Source organism: Elephantulus edwardii, unplaced genomic scaffold, assembly GCF_000299155.1.
Source record: "Elephantulus edwardii isolate Elephantulus edwardi_28Jun2011 unplaced genomic scaffold, EleEdw1.0 scaffold00116, whole genome shotgun sequence".
NCBI classification, from domain to species: domain Eukaryota; kingdom Metazoa; phylum Chordata; class Mammalia; order Macroscelidea; family Macroscelididae; genus Elephantulus; species Elephantulus edwardii.
In genome coordinates this window covers 10687982-10701722 of record NW_006399866.1, presented here as the reverse complement: position 1 = coordinate 10701722, position 13741 = coordinate 10687982, and the positions used below count along the sequence as shown (strand labels likewise).

Genomic DNA, 13741 nt, shown 5'->3' with positions numbered 1-13741 from the left:
CTCCAAGGAGCATGCTGACAGCCTCAACGCTGACTAGAACTGCGCCAGGAGACATTTCCACATGCTTAACTTGGAGGGTGACCATGTAGCCCCCTAGAGCGTTCAGGCAGCAAGCAGCCAGGAGACACACCAGTCAAATTAAAGTCAGACTCTTGTGATAACTGGGGAGGGTGAAGGGGGAGAAGCAGCACCAACAGGATCAGGAAAACCTCAGAACAATTGGTTAAGACGCTGGTCCTTATCCTGTAGAAGGCAGGATGACTGGCCCTTAACTTTTCGCATGGCCCTGGGGAAGGTGGAAGCATCTGGCATTAACATCTTAGACACAGCCAAGCCACTTAATAGGTTGTTTATTTAAGTCAAGGATTTGGCAAGTCTGTGTCAGTTGTGGGCTCCTGAGAAAAGGCATTTTATGTGGGACCTTAACAGATAAAGAGAAAAGCCAGGCTGCCCCACTCTGAGGCGGCCTGCATCCTCTTCCCCGGTTCCTGGTTCCTGGGCTGCTGCCACTTTTGAGAGGTGCAGTCCAGAGAGGGAGGAGGGCCCAGTGACAGTCAGATATGGACAAGGAGAGGTGTGTTTGATGTTCATCTGAGTGGTCGGCTCCTAGTGCTCCTTCAAACACAAACTCTCCAGTAGGGCAGAGTCTGGGGCTCTGCTCATGCTAAGGTCAGATCTTGGGAGGCAAATGCAGACTGAATTTGCTCTTTACTGGAACCTGGGCATGCTCAGGCCTTCTGTACTGCTGAAGTACCACCTGTGGCCCATGGCCCTGCTGAGGAGCCCCATCAGGCCTGAGCTCACCTGTGACCAGACTTCTTGATGTTCCTGACAGCCACTCACCTGACTAGTTCCAGCCCTGTGTCCTCCTTGTGCGGAACGGGGAAGGAGCCCAGCTCAGAGCCCCGAGTGGAAATGGGCTGTGCAATCAGCCAGGGTTCATGTCCTTTCCTAACTTCCTTGTACCATGTCCTCCACCTCTCCAGAACTGGATAGTTCTGGCCGTTGAGGCCTCCTCTCCTGGGCCTCCCCTCCTTCCACTTCTTCCTCAGGGACACAGGGAAAGCAGCCTTCTCCCCAAGATTTTATTGAATGCACACACAAAAGTCATTCTTGGGTCTGCAAAATCCACCCAGCAAGTGAAAAGACAATAGTGCTCAAGTAGATGTTGAGTCTGCACCCCCAGCTCAGCTGGGGTTACCTCAGGGTGGGCTCCCTAGTGCCACCCAGTATCCCTCAGCTTGGGCCCACCAATGAGCTGCACCAAATGGATGGGTGGAATGACTCCCATAGCAGCCAGAGGACACTCTTGACAATTTGAGAGAAAATCTGCCCAAAGGGTCATGATTTATTAGGGAAGGGGCTGTGCGCTGGGCCAGCAGCTCCTCAAAGCTCATGCCAGAGCCAACCTCAGGGCCAGCTCTTCCATCCTCACAGAGCCTAGGAAGCAGCCATGACCCCAGACTTGCACACACCAATGGTGCTCCCTAGAGAGATGGGGCTCCACGTACCCCCCTGGGCCCCACCAGACACCCCTGGGTAGACTGTGTCTGACCATCCACTAACAGGAAATGAGAAATCAGGTCAAAACGCTCACAATTTCCTGCATGTCTCAGAGGCTTGTTTTCATAAAAGGTTGAACCATATTTTAACTTGGTTCATGGAAATCAGTCCATTTCAAGATTCATCAATTCAATAAGGTAGAAAAGAGAAAGGAAAAGAAAGGAAACAATAACAAATATTTCAATTTAACTTTGGTGATGTTGGCCTCTGGAATTTCTGTGCTGGCGAAGACTGAGGCAGTGGGGAGGCTGGGTTCTGGCCTGCCTTCTACCTCCAGGCTCCTTCCTGTCCCCTCCTCGTGGACCTGGAGAGGGCACTCAGTGCTACTGCTCCTGTCTGACCGAGGGAGCACCAACTGTGTCCCCATCAATCAATGGCATCACTTGTGACCATAGTGCTCCTCTCACTGAATCCCAAGTGACTCAAGCCTCCTGGCCCAGGCCGACTGGAACCTGAGAACCAGGACACACAGGTGTCTAAGGGCCAGAGATCTGGATGGGGGCTGGGCCTGCCTCCCGATACACTCAGATTTATTGGTTTGTATTTTTCTTCCTAAAAATCAGAGTTGCTGGTGCTCCCCAGACCTTCTGCAGGGCTGATGGACTTTGGCCCTCACCAGGGACTCAGAGGATCCCTCAGCCCCCAAATCCCTTCTATGCTAAAAACAACTCAATTTTAGGGTTGGGTAAACCCTCATGAAAGAATGAGTGTATATTGCTATAGGGGATTTGGAAATATCCCACCAGGAATACTGGTGGGGGCTGAAGGCATCCTTTAAATTCTTGATTGTGGTGCCCGCCAAGGGTAACACTGACATCTGTGCCCATCACGGAGGCCTGCTGGACCAGGCCACAGATGACACAGGAGGAGGGCAGGAAGAGAGACCTTGAGGAGACTCGTGGTTCCTTATGAAGGTTTCTTTCCAGAGGGAAGATAGGTAGGATCTGGGTGAAGGCATCATTGGCCCAGCTGACCATCTGGATGCTGAAGAGGGGAAGGAGTGGGTGGAATGGACAGGCAGGAGCTGAGACAATTCCCAGGTCGCAGCTGGCACCGCCCTCCTATGGCCATACCTCAGAGATGGGCAGTGTGGACAGGCAGGAGGGAAGGTGGTGAGGACTCCCATTCCTTCCCATCAGCAGAAACTGGGCAGAAACGGGAGGAGACAGGATAAGGTAGGTGGCTAACATTGGGCATCATGATGACAATCCCAGGGCTCACTCAAATGTCTCCCACTGCTTCCGGAGCTGCTCCACCGAGCCCGGGGCAGGGGCTGGGCTCACGTCTTGCTTGGTTTTCTGTAACAAATCCTCAAAGGGGTCTCTGGCCTCCTGAGGAGCAGAGGGCTGCAGCGGTGGCTCCAGGCTCTGGGGGGGCTGAGGAGGAAGGAGTGGGGGGTCTCCAGGCCTCAGGACCAGCCCCTGCTTGGCCTCAGCGGCCCTGGCACTTGAGCGGGCCAGGGGTAATGTTCGGATCCTTGAAGGGGCAACTGCTGGGGGGCCCAGCGGCTGTAGGGGGCTGGTGTGGGTGCCCATGGGCATTTGGCCAAAGAGATTGGGCATGGAGAGGGCAGATAGGCTGGGCTGAGATCTATGTGGCACACAGAAGCCAGAATTTGCCAGCAGGAGGTTGGGGGCAAAAGGTGGCCCCAGGGAGGCAGCAGGGGCCCCAAAAGGCCCAGTGGGTGTGGAGACCAGGGGCATGGTGGGCAGTGGGGCTGGCACAGATGGGACAAAGGGGTTGAGTGACGGCTGTGGGAATGGGCTAGGGGTCCCTGTGGTAGGGAAACTGAACTGTGGGGTGAAAGGGGTGGCTACGTTTGGGGTGGGAGGGCCTGGTGCGAGGGTGCTGCCTGGCCAGGCAGTGTGAAGTGGATCCAGGAGGGCTAGCAGGGCATCGCTGCTTGTGCCAGTGGACCCCTGGGTCAGGCTGAGCGGCTGGAGCAGTTCAGGGGTGCCTTGGGGGGCAGTGCTGGGGAGATGCCCTGAGAATGGGGCAGGGCTCTGGGTAGCTCGTCTTTCCCGCTCAGTCTGCAGCCGCTCTGAGAAGTCGCCAAGAGCAGTGCCAGCAGCCTGCAGCTTGGCTGGGCGGCCGGCCGGTGGCGGCGGCACGATGCCCAGCTCTGGGGTCTTCCTGCCCTGGGGCCGGGGGATGGTGATACTGCCCGGAGCAGGGGTGAGCAACTCCTCCTTGTTGCTAGCGTTGAAGACGCTTTCCTGGTTCTGAGGCCTGCTGCACAGTGCAGGGGAGTTCCCGAGCCAGGGTGAGGGCTTCTCGGGGGAGGTAGCAGGGGGCTTGCTCGGGATGGCCATGTCATCCTGGCCCAGGCTCCAGAGCTTGTTGTACGGGTGGGCAAGCTTCAAGGTCACTGGCATGCCTCGACTTCTCTCACTCCCGCCCAGGTCCAGCCTCTGTTTGGAGAGAGTATGGGAAACAGTGACCACGTGCTGCCCTGGACCAGGTAGTCTGTGCCCATTCCCACATTGCTCCTGTGTGCCAGGCGGGCGGCGGGCACCGGGATAGGTGGAGGGGTAGTTTTCTAGCAGACAGGGAGCTGGGGCTCAGAACTGTGTCCCTCCCGGGTCACTCATCAGATGAGCCAGTTTTGCTGGACTCTTAGTCCAGGCTTTTCTCACTATTTGGCACAAAAGGATTCCAGAGAAACTGCCAATCATGTCATGCCTATGGCTGCCAAGTAATTTTAGGAAAGTGTTTCCATCTATTGACCTGGCCAGTTTTCCTTTTCCAAGTGTGTGGCATCCTGGATGGCCTGTAGGCCTCAGAGGGTAAGACTGACGGAGGAAACAGGAAGATTAAGTTCAAGTGTCTGCTCTGCCATTTACAAGCTGTGTGACCTCAGGCCAGTCACTCCCCATTGCTATGGCCTGAGTTTCCTCACAAGCCAAATGGGAACAGTAGTAGACGACTCCTGAAGGAGAACAGATGAACGTAAGCAGCTCTGACTTGGAAGTAAGGAACCCAAGGACGGAGCAAGGGAGGTGACTGATTAAAATTTTACTGGCATCATGCAGGACCCCAATTCCCAGGATCCTTAGTGGGGAGTGACATTCCAGTTCTGCCAGGGACAAAGCTCCTCGCTGGGTAGGTTCTGGAATCTCCAGAACAGGTTCTGGAATCTCCAGCGGCCACTGCCTGTTTGTCGAGCTGACCGGCAGGATTAGTCAGTCAGATCTTGCCCATTGTCTGAGGACTTGGCAAAGATGCTATTTGCCCTGGGGTGTCTTCCACTGGCAGATATGGGGAAGTGGGATGTGGGTAGCTTACACACACCTGGTAATCAAAGGTCCCTGGCTGCTCCTGCAGGTCTTGAGGCATCCGAAGGTCCTCCAAGCTCTTGGCCTGGCCCAGAGGCTGCAGCGGGGCCTCCATGTCTAGACTGTTGAAGATGTCTTCTAGGAGGTCGATGCTGGCAGCCCGGTCAGGCAGAGCTGGGGCAGGGCCCGTGGGCTCCCGCATCCGCTGCTCTGGACTCTCTGCCTCATCACCTGCACTGTCTGACTCCTTGAGCGTCCGGTATGGCTGTGGCCTGGGAGGAGACAAAGCAGGTTGGAGTCTCTGCCCGAGAGCTTCCATGCAAGGAATAAGCAGTCCCAGGACCCCACAAAAAAGTCCCTTTTTGAGGCCCATACCCTAAAGTGTGTCCTGGGCCCCATCATGTACCAATCTGGGTTTTAAGGAAATAAGCTTTGCACTTGGACAGGCTGGAATCTCAGTTGGTGTTCTGCCACCCATTGTGGGACCCTGAGTGAGATGCTCTGGCTCTCACGTGCAAGGAGGGAGCCTGTGGCTGTTGGATGCCACAGAATCAGTTACAACTCAAGGTGACTCAACAGGTCAGCATGCAACTGCCCCTTAGGGTTTCTTAGTTTGTAATATTTGCTTGAGATTTCTAGGTCTCTTCTCTAGTGTGGGTATTGGTGGATTTGAACCACTGATCTTTCAGTTAGCAACTCCACTTGGAGCAGTGCCCCTAGAAGGGGCTTGCGGTGCCCTTCAGACAAGGCACTCACAAGGAGAGACAACCGGGAGGGGAATGCACAGACAGACACATTCCTGAGGCCACTATCTGCACTCCCACCCGGCCCCGCCCTCTGCAGTCAGGTCCTGTGAATGACTCATGGAGAATGGGGGTGCTCTTCATTGGGGGGGCAGCCTGGCAAGTCCTTGGATCCTCAGAGGGGGTGGTCTAGGATCTACCACTGCTTGCTGAGAGACTTTGGGCAAGTCTCTCAGCCTCTCTGAGCCTCAATAACAAGAACAGATGCAGTGCCAGGTGCACAGCGGGCATGCAAATGCTGCTCTCAGCACTAACAACTCACCAGTAAGCTCAACTATCACACGGGCTGACCCTGCTTGAGGAGCTTCAAAACTGTACCAGCCAGACCCACATGTTGGCAACAGCTCCTCCTGTTTTTCCTTTCTCATGGGGCATCAGAGGTGTGTGGGGACACCGTGGCCTTTGGGGGAACCACCAGCCGGAGCAGCATCTCCGCTCTAAGGGAGGAAGCTGGGGCTTCCCGCGGCCCCAGGCTCAGGCCGGCCGGTAGAGTGGAGAAAGTGCGCCACCTGCTGGTTCTGTGGAGGCCCGTGCTGAAGGCCCACTCGCAATGGAGCGGAAGGAGCGCGGCTCAGCGCAGTCCCCACTTCATCAGTCGGACCCGCCCGCGAGAGAGGGCCCACACCCCACTCTGTGGACAACACTGGAGCCCAGAGAGGCTAAACAGCTCACCCCTTGTCACACATGTGGCTAAAGGCAGAAACGGAAGCCAAGTCTGAGAGACTCCAAAATCTCAGACCAAGACTATCTAACCATTGTCACGGAGCTGATTCTGACTCACAGCAACCCTGTAGGTCAGAGTAGAACTGAAGAGCCTTTAATTAAATATAAGTACAATGCAGGGTATAAGAAGAGGCAGTGGGTTTCTTAAGGTTAACGGAGTGTTCTTTTTCACTGCCTGTTTTAAGATGGGCTGGTTCCTTTCTAAACACATGGAGGCCTGAGGTCATGGGGTAAAGAAGTGAGCATTATCCACTGTTTAAAAAATTAATAATTTAAAAAAGAGTATGATGGAGCTAAACCTTGCACTTGATCTTCTAGCCTCAAGAGGTGAGGGAGTCCTCAGATGTCACCCAAGCCACAGACCTTTATCTGCAAGGTGATTTTAAATTGGTGATCAAGTCTATTTAAATGGCTCTATATTTTAATTAGTAACAGAAATAATGACTAATACATTAAATCTTCGCCATCACAGATACTATTGCTTAGGGCAAAGCTAATATTTAAGGCATTTTAAAGAGACATTAAACATAAGAGAAGAAGATTCAGTTACAAACTGGAAGGATGACATGAACCTGGAGAGATGTGGGGAGCCTCCCACTTTGTAGATGAGGCCTCAGGAGGGGAGCGACAGGTGAATTGATGGCACTAGAGACCAGGCATCTAATCCTGGGCCCTATTGTCCTTTGGAGGCATGAGAAAGAACGGTTTGGGGTTTATAAGGCATCCAAAGGAATCTTGAGCTCACCAGTCTAGGAAAAGGGGTCATGATCTCAGGTGAAGCCTGACACTGGGGCTTCCACTAGAGTCTGGGAACAAGAAGATGGTGCCTCAAATCCAAAACCACCGCCACTGGGTCGGAAGCCATTCATAGCTGACCCTCCAGCAGTTTCCAAGGCTGTGAACTGGCCAGATAGTCCATTTTTCTCCCAGTGGGCCACTGATAGATTAATAATCCACTCCTCAGAGGGTTCCTAGGGCTTCGTGCCCTTTTCCTCACAGGCCAAGGTGAAAAATGCTTACATTACCTTGTTAAACAAAAAAGGCAACAGCTGTTTCTATGCTCGATCCTAGCACTGAAAAACAAGTAGGTAGAGGGTGAAGAACTAGCAAAGAAAGGATACAAAAGCTTAATTTTGGGAGGTGGTTGGATTTTTTTTATGTGTGTATGAAATATTTTTCTTTTTTTAAAAAAATGCTCCTAGTAATTATTATGTGGTTTGGGCTATAAATAATTATGGTAAAACTTATCTCTAAAAAGCCAAATAGATCCGTAAAACACTGGGGTATGTGCATACACGCTATTAATCAGTAAAGTTAATTTTCTTATAACCTAAAATTAGACCTGCCACCTCCACAGGCTTTCTAAGATGTGCTGGGAGAAGGGGACTTTGCCATCAGCAAGTAGGCTAGTTGTAGCCAACAACTCAATGAATAATGATGTGCATAATCGCTCTGTGGTGGAATCACGCTCCTGCCCTGCATCCCAGAGCCCGTACCCTCCCTCCACCTTCTCACTCCTGTGGCTCTAGCAGAATGTGTACCCGAGCATGGAGGTGGGGTTCACCCTGCAAGTTAGCACTTGGGTGCTTGGCAGGCGGCAGCTTCGAACACCCATGCCCGAACCAACAGCAGGCAGCACGGCCCACCACCCCAATGGCGGCCCCAGAGTCACCAAGCCGAGCTCAAGGCAAGCATTGCATCAGGGAAATGGAAGAAGGAAGAAGAGACCATTCAAAGGGAGCGGAGAAGAAAAAGCTTTCGGTGAAGCCAGAGCTCGGGCCCTCTTCCCGCTGGCATTCATCATCAGAGGAGTCTTCGGAGAGAAAGACTGCATAGTGTCGCAAAGGCTTTACCAGGCTAGGATAGAGGAGACAAAAGAAAGAGAAAAGTTAGGGGATGCCATGAGGACTCCACGGTGCGGTGAGGAGGAGGGTTAGCAAGGCCAGGCCTGGTCCATGCCCCCATCCTGGGCTAGGACTGCTCTAGGGTTCAGAGCACATCCTGACCAGCCAGGCAGTCAGGCTCTCCAGAGGAAGGCTGGGGAGACCTGCTGAACCCCAAGATGGAGGAACTGTTCGCAGACAGAACAAAAGAAACTGCAATTGTCAAATAGGTCAAGAGCCTTAAACGCATGATCTATTCATCCTAACCTAGTAATTCTACTTTCATTTAGATCATCTAAATGGGAGCTCTGGTGGTCTATTGGTAAGCTATCCACTGCACTCTGGGTCACCTGGTTCAAACCCATCAGCTGCTCCTCAGGAGAAAGATGGGAAATTTCCTCCTGAGTGATTTACTGCCTCTGAAAACCTGCTAGAGGGTCAGCTATGGGTTGGTTTCGACTTGACGGTACACAATGACAACAAACATAGCAAAGGTGTTTGGTGGTCTTGCAGTCAGAAGCTGGGCTGCAATCCCAAAGGCACTCAGTTCAAATCTACCAGCTGCTCCACAGGAAAAAGATGAGCAATCTCCTCCCATGTGACTTGTTGCCTCTGGAATCATGCTGGAGGGTCAACTCTGGGTTGGTTCTGACCCTTCAGCAAAGGTAGCAAAATTTATGGACAAAGATGTTCACTCCTGCTCTGTTTATAATGTTACATGACAGAACACAACCCAAATTTGTGCCAATAGGGATCCAGTGGCTTGATTCTGGTACCGCTGGATGACTTTCATGCTCCAGTTAAGTATAAAGCTTATAAAGAACAATTTCAAGACTCAATACAGAATTTTAGTTAGCTTTCTCATCCGTTTACTAATAAAAACACACCTAGAAATGAAGACTGGAAAGATGTGTCTAAATATCAAAGACAGTCAGTGGGGTTCTGGGTGATTTTCGTCTTGTCTTCACAATGAGAATTATCAATTTTGGTAATCAGGGAAAAATAAAAAAGTAAAGAAGTTCAAGAAAAAAGTGAGCCACGTGGAAAGAGCACTTGCGAGAAGGCCCTTTTCTGATTAGCAGCTGCTCTCTGGAGTCTCCCTCAGATGCCTCTTCAGAGAGTCTTTTTCATCTGTGATGTGGAAATTAAATATTCATTGTTATAAAAAATATATCTCCCTTGTCAGCCACCTGTGAGCACTACCTCTATAAACACAAACACATACACAGCCCAGAGAAACACGCTGCCTGGCTCCCATGAATTATACACTGGCTGGGGCCTGCGAGAGGCTGTGTGCTCAGGAGATTAACTGGATGGGGCAGACCTGGGTTCAAATCCCAGATCCGAGGCGGCCTCGCCAGGCCTGTGTCTGGTGGAAGAGGAAGCCATCCCACAGCTCCTATACAGAGTCCTCATCCATGGGTGGGATGTTTGCAGAGTGTGGGACAGGAGACGTAAGAGGTGAATCATCATCCCCATTTCTTCTCACCCCAAGAAGTATGCTTTCTTTGCTTTAGATGATGGGATTCCTTTAAGATTTTATTTCAGGAAATATTAATGTGTGGAAAATAGCACATGAAAGTAAAGGGCAGCAACTGTTGCTGGTAAATCGTGAGAGTGGATCTGTACTGGGCTTTGCTGTTATCCAGTGTCACTGGGGCAGTTTCAGTTGTTACCCAAGACTGTGCTCTTTGAGAAGCAGACAGACCAGATGTTGGATCTGAGTGCTGTGCCTTCATTTCCTCACGTCACTGGATGTCAGGGAGGAGTCTGCTGGTTCTGAAGTGGAGGCTGTGGCCAGCAAAGGGAAGCCACTTGGTGAGGGTCTTCTACTGGAAAGTTGTGGAGATGCAGTGTTCTGTCCTCCCAGCTTCCTTGCTGGGTGTTGGAGAGGAGAGCAGACACACGTCAGCTTTTCTCGGACCAGGAGGAGCACTGAGAGGGCAGGAAGACCAGACTGAGAGCCACACCCTGGTCAGCTTCTGGGTAAGGCAGCCAGCTCCCTCCCCTTTCATGAGTCCGGATAGAAACTACTGGGGCAGGAAGGCCAGTGGGTCACCCTCCACGCAGCCACCAGAGGTCAGTTTGGAACCACACATCTGACTCCATCACACTCCTGTTTGAAACCTGCAAAGCTGCTGGTCTGAACCCTGATCTCACTGTGATCAGTTACGGGGTGAGTAAATCCACCGTATAAAGTGTAAAAATTTAATAATGGTCAGATGTTCAAATATTCACTTACCCGATTAAGTTAGCGAAAGCCACTCTTGTTCACATTCCCACAGACTACTCTCCTGAGCAGGATGGGCACCCCGGCCTCATGCTCAGCTCTGTGGGACTTCTGGTCGATAGGTGAGGCTGCTGAGCTGCAGTCAAGGCCAAGCTCCAAGCAGGGCAGACTCCAGGCTGCCTGCCTGAACTGCCACCTCTCCAGCCTTGTTTGCCCAACCCTACCTATAGCCATGCTACCACCCCAGAGGACATGTGGCCCTGTAACCTCCCACCCTCCTTGGTGAATTAACTGCTCTACAGGTTTTTTAAGATTTAGCTCAGATGTCACTTCTTCTGCGAAGCCCTCCTGGAATGCTCAGCCCAAGTCTCCCCAAGTAGAGTCAACCCTTACCCATGCCACATATCTTATCACTTCTTATTTTCTATAGAATTCTTTGAGTTGAGCTCCTCAAGAGCAGAAGCTTGGCTTGCTCTCTGTCACCTGGATCTCAGCATCAGCATAATGGATGTTTGCTGACTGAACAAATGAAAGGAGGCATGCTGGAAAGGTCTCCTAGGGGACACAGGTCATATATAAACCTACTTTGCTCTTTCCTGGGGCCCTGCTCATCAAGGATCTCCTGTCATCAGCTGTGGCTTCAGAAGAAAAAGATATGCATTTCATATCCTTTGAGATATGTAAGGTGAAACAATGCTTGGGGACAAAGGTGTCCTGTATACAGGGGACAGAGGAACCACAGAAAAATGTTTAGCATAATATCTGCAAATTGAGAGTAGGCCAAGGAGCCACGGTAGCATAACAGTTAGGTGGCTGGCTGCTAATGGAAAGGTCGGTAGTTTGATTCCATGGGAGAAGGACCTGGTGATCTATTCCCCTAAAGATTACAGTCAAGAGAATGATGGGGTTGTTCTGAGCCAGAACTGACTCAGTGATGCCAAAGACAGCAGCAGCAGCAGGAACTGGGCCAGAGGTTTGACCTCTGTTCCTTCTACCCACAACTGACCAGCAGGAAGGTATTTCTACATTGATTTTATAGAGGATGAATCTTCTTTAATCAATCCACTCATCCACCTATGGGATACTTTCCAAGTACCTGTTGTGAGCAGGCCCATGACACTGGTGAACAGGAGTGAAGTGATGAAGGGACACAGCCAGGATGTGACGTGCAGGGATGCCGTGCCAGGGTTAACCACCAATAGGGCCTGCACTCTTCCATAAGCCAGACTGACGGTGTGGGTATCCAAGAGGGGCTGCTTCTCCTGCTTGGAGACTGAATGAGGCTGTGTGGACCTCGAACACATCTTAAGTACCACCCTCCTGTGACCCACCAAGCTGGAGAAGCACACAGTGTAGCCGGGGCTGAGGGCTTTAGCTGAGTCCACTAAACCTGCAGGGATTTCTGGCTTAACATAAGAGCACAGAGCTGGACTGGGCCCTGGAGTTGACAGTTCAGGCTGCCACAGCTCGCATCACTATTAATGTCCTGCCTCCCCGTACCGAAGTGGCTATGGAGTGGGCAGGGGAATGAAGACAGGGAGGAGGAGCCTTTATTTCTATCTCATAAACCACCTCCCCCTCGAGCCTGGTCATGCACGTCACAGACCTAGGGTGTCTCCTAAACATCTGACCTGACTTTGGAGAGTGACAGGGTACCCAGGAGAGAGGTCTACCCTGGAATTAGGCCAGATCTGAATGTTTTAGCCACATGGGTGATGATGGTGATCCAAGCTGTACTTGTTGTTAAGTACTATCAAGTCAGAAACGACTCACAGCTGCCCCTCCAGCAGGTTTTCACAGGTAATAAACTACATGGGAGGTGAAATGCCCATCTTTCCCTCACAGAGCAGCTGGTAGATTCAAATCATGTTCCTTTGGACTGGTAGCACCACTCCTTACCACCAAGCCACAGAGATACCAGTAAACTCATGTTTTTGTTACTGTTGTTAAGTGCTGTCAAGTCGACTCACCCTGTCCTATCCTGCGCCAACCTTATCATCTCTGACATACTTGAGGCCATTGCTGCAGACACAGGACCAATCCTTGAGTCCACAACTACCTGATCACAGCAGTACTCACAGGTTGAACTAAATGCTGTCCACACAGCTTCTCATTAATCCCTCACATTTCCCGTTTGCAGAGGAAGCAGCCTAGGCTCAGAGAGTGGGAGTCACTTGTTCAGGGCCACACAGCAGCCAAAGCAGAGCCTGAGATGGTGCCTGGATTTGCCTGACTCTAAGCCACGACTTGATCCTGCCTCCTTCATTTCATGGTTCTGAGACAATGAAATGAGGTAGGGTGCTTCCTCTCTCTACTTTTAACAAAAGATGAGCTTTCAAAATAGACTCACTGAGATTCGAAGGCTCCTATGAAACATACAGTCAGGTATTTGTCAAAGATAAAAGATAAACTATTAGGAATGTCCAGGTTTAAATTTTTTATTAGCTTGAGGCAGAAAAAAAAATATCTATATAGATAAAGCTATATAAAGTATACCTCTTCCCTCATTAACCCAATTCAGCTACTACCCTGCAGTCTGCCACCCACTACTTGCCCGGATTTGATTATACACAAAGAGCTGTCTGTGAAAAGGCAGGTTGTGGCGAACCTGGCTACCCAGTGAGGACCGCCGGAGTCTTGGTGAGAAAGTGGCCCTGCTGTCCATCACTGCCCAGAACCCCATCATCTCCCTACGGCGGCTCCCGCCTCTGCCCACCTCATCCCCGCTCGGAGCTACCATGCAGATGACTTCCCGAACCCTTTCTAATGTTTGGTTTAACGTGTCGCCGGTTAGCGCGTGCATGTGACACTGGTGACAGGCGAGGCTGTTCCTTTTTAAATACCATGTCAGAGACACGGCGTCAGGAAGCGCGGACGTGCTCTGTGGCTCTCGGCGGCACCGGGATCGCAGGAGCTTATTTTTTAATGAGGAAGATCTGCATCTCGAGAGTTTTTTTCATGTGTCATATCGCGTGGACACATCAGCAGCACGTCACGCTGGCCCAAAATGAAATGCTGACAAATGTAGATATTTCAAATTTAATTGACATTTAAATGTACTTGAGATAAAGAAGGGGGGGGGAACCCAGCAAGGACTTGGTCTCCAGGGGTAATGAACGGGAGCTGGTGATCATTTTTAAAAGAATCATTTCATTCCAGTACAAAGCAGCTTTACTTTGTAAATGTCCTGGCTGCTCTGGCATCCCTCGGTGGCCGGGCTCCCGTGGGGCTGATGAACAGGGACAGAGCCAAAGGTGAGGCCTG

At 51.3% G+C, this 13741-nt stretch overlaps 1 protein-coding gene across 1 annotated transcript in view; it reads right to left on the bottom strand.

The window, feature by feature from the left end:
- Nucleotides 1-2777: 2777 nt before the first annotated feature.
- The window catches only part of DENND1A (DENN/MADD domain containing 1A), a 311879-nt gene continuing 300915 nt past the window's right edge, over nucleotides 2778-13741 (bottom strand). Inside the window, exons 12-14 of the mRNA XM_006892585.1 lie at nucleotides 8093-8221; nucleotides 4855-5110; nucleotides 2778-3974 (exon numbers count right to left, since the gene is read on the bottom strand). Coding sequence (XP_006892647.1) covers nucleotides 2781-3974; nucleotides 4855-5110; nucleotides 8093-8221 — 1579 coding nt within the window. The 3' untranslated portion in view covers nucleotides 2778-2780. The remainder of the gene's footprint in view (nucleotides 3975-4854; nucleotides 5111-8092; nucleotides 8222-13741) is intronic.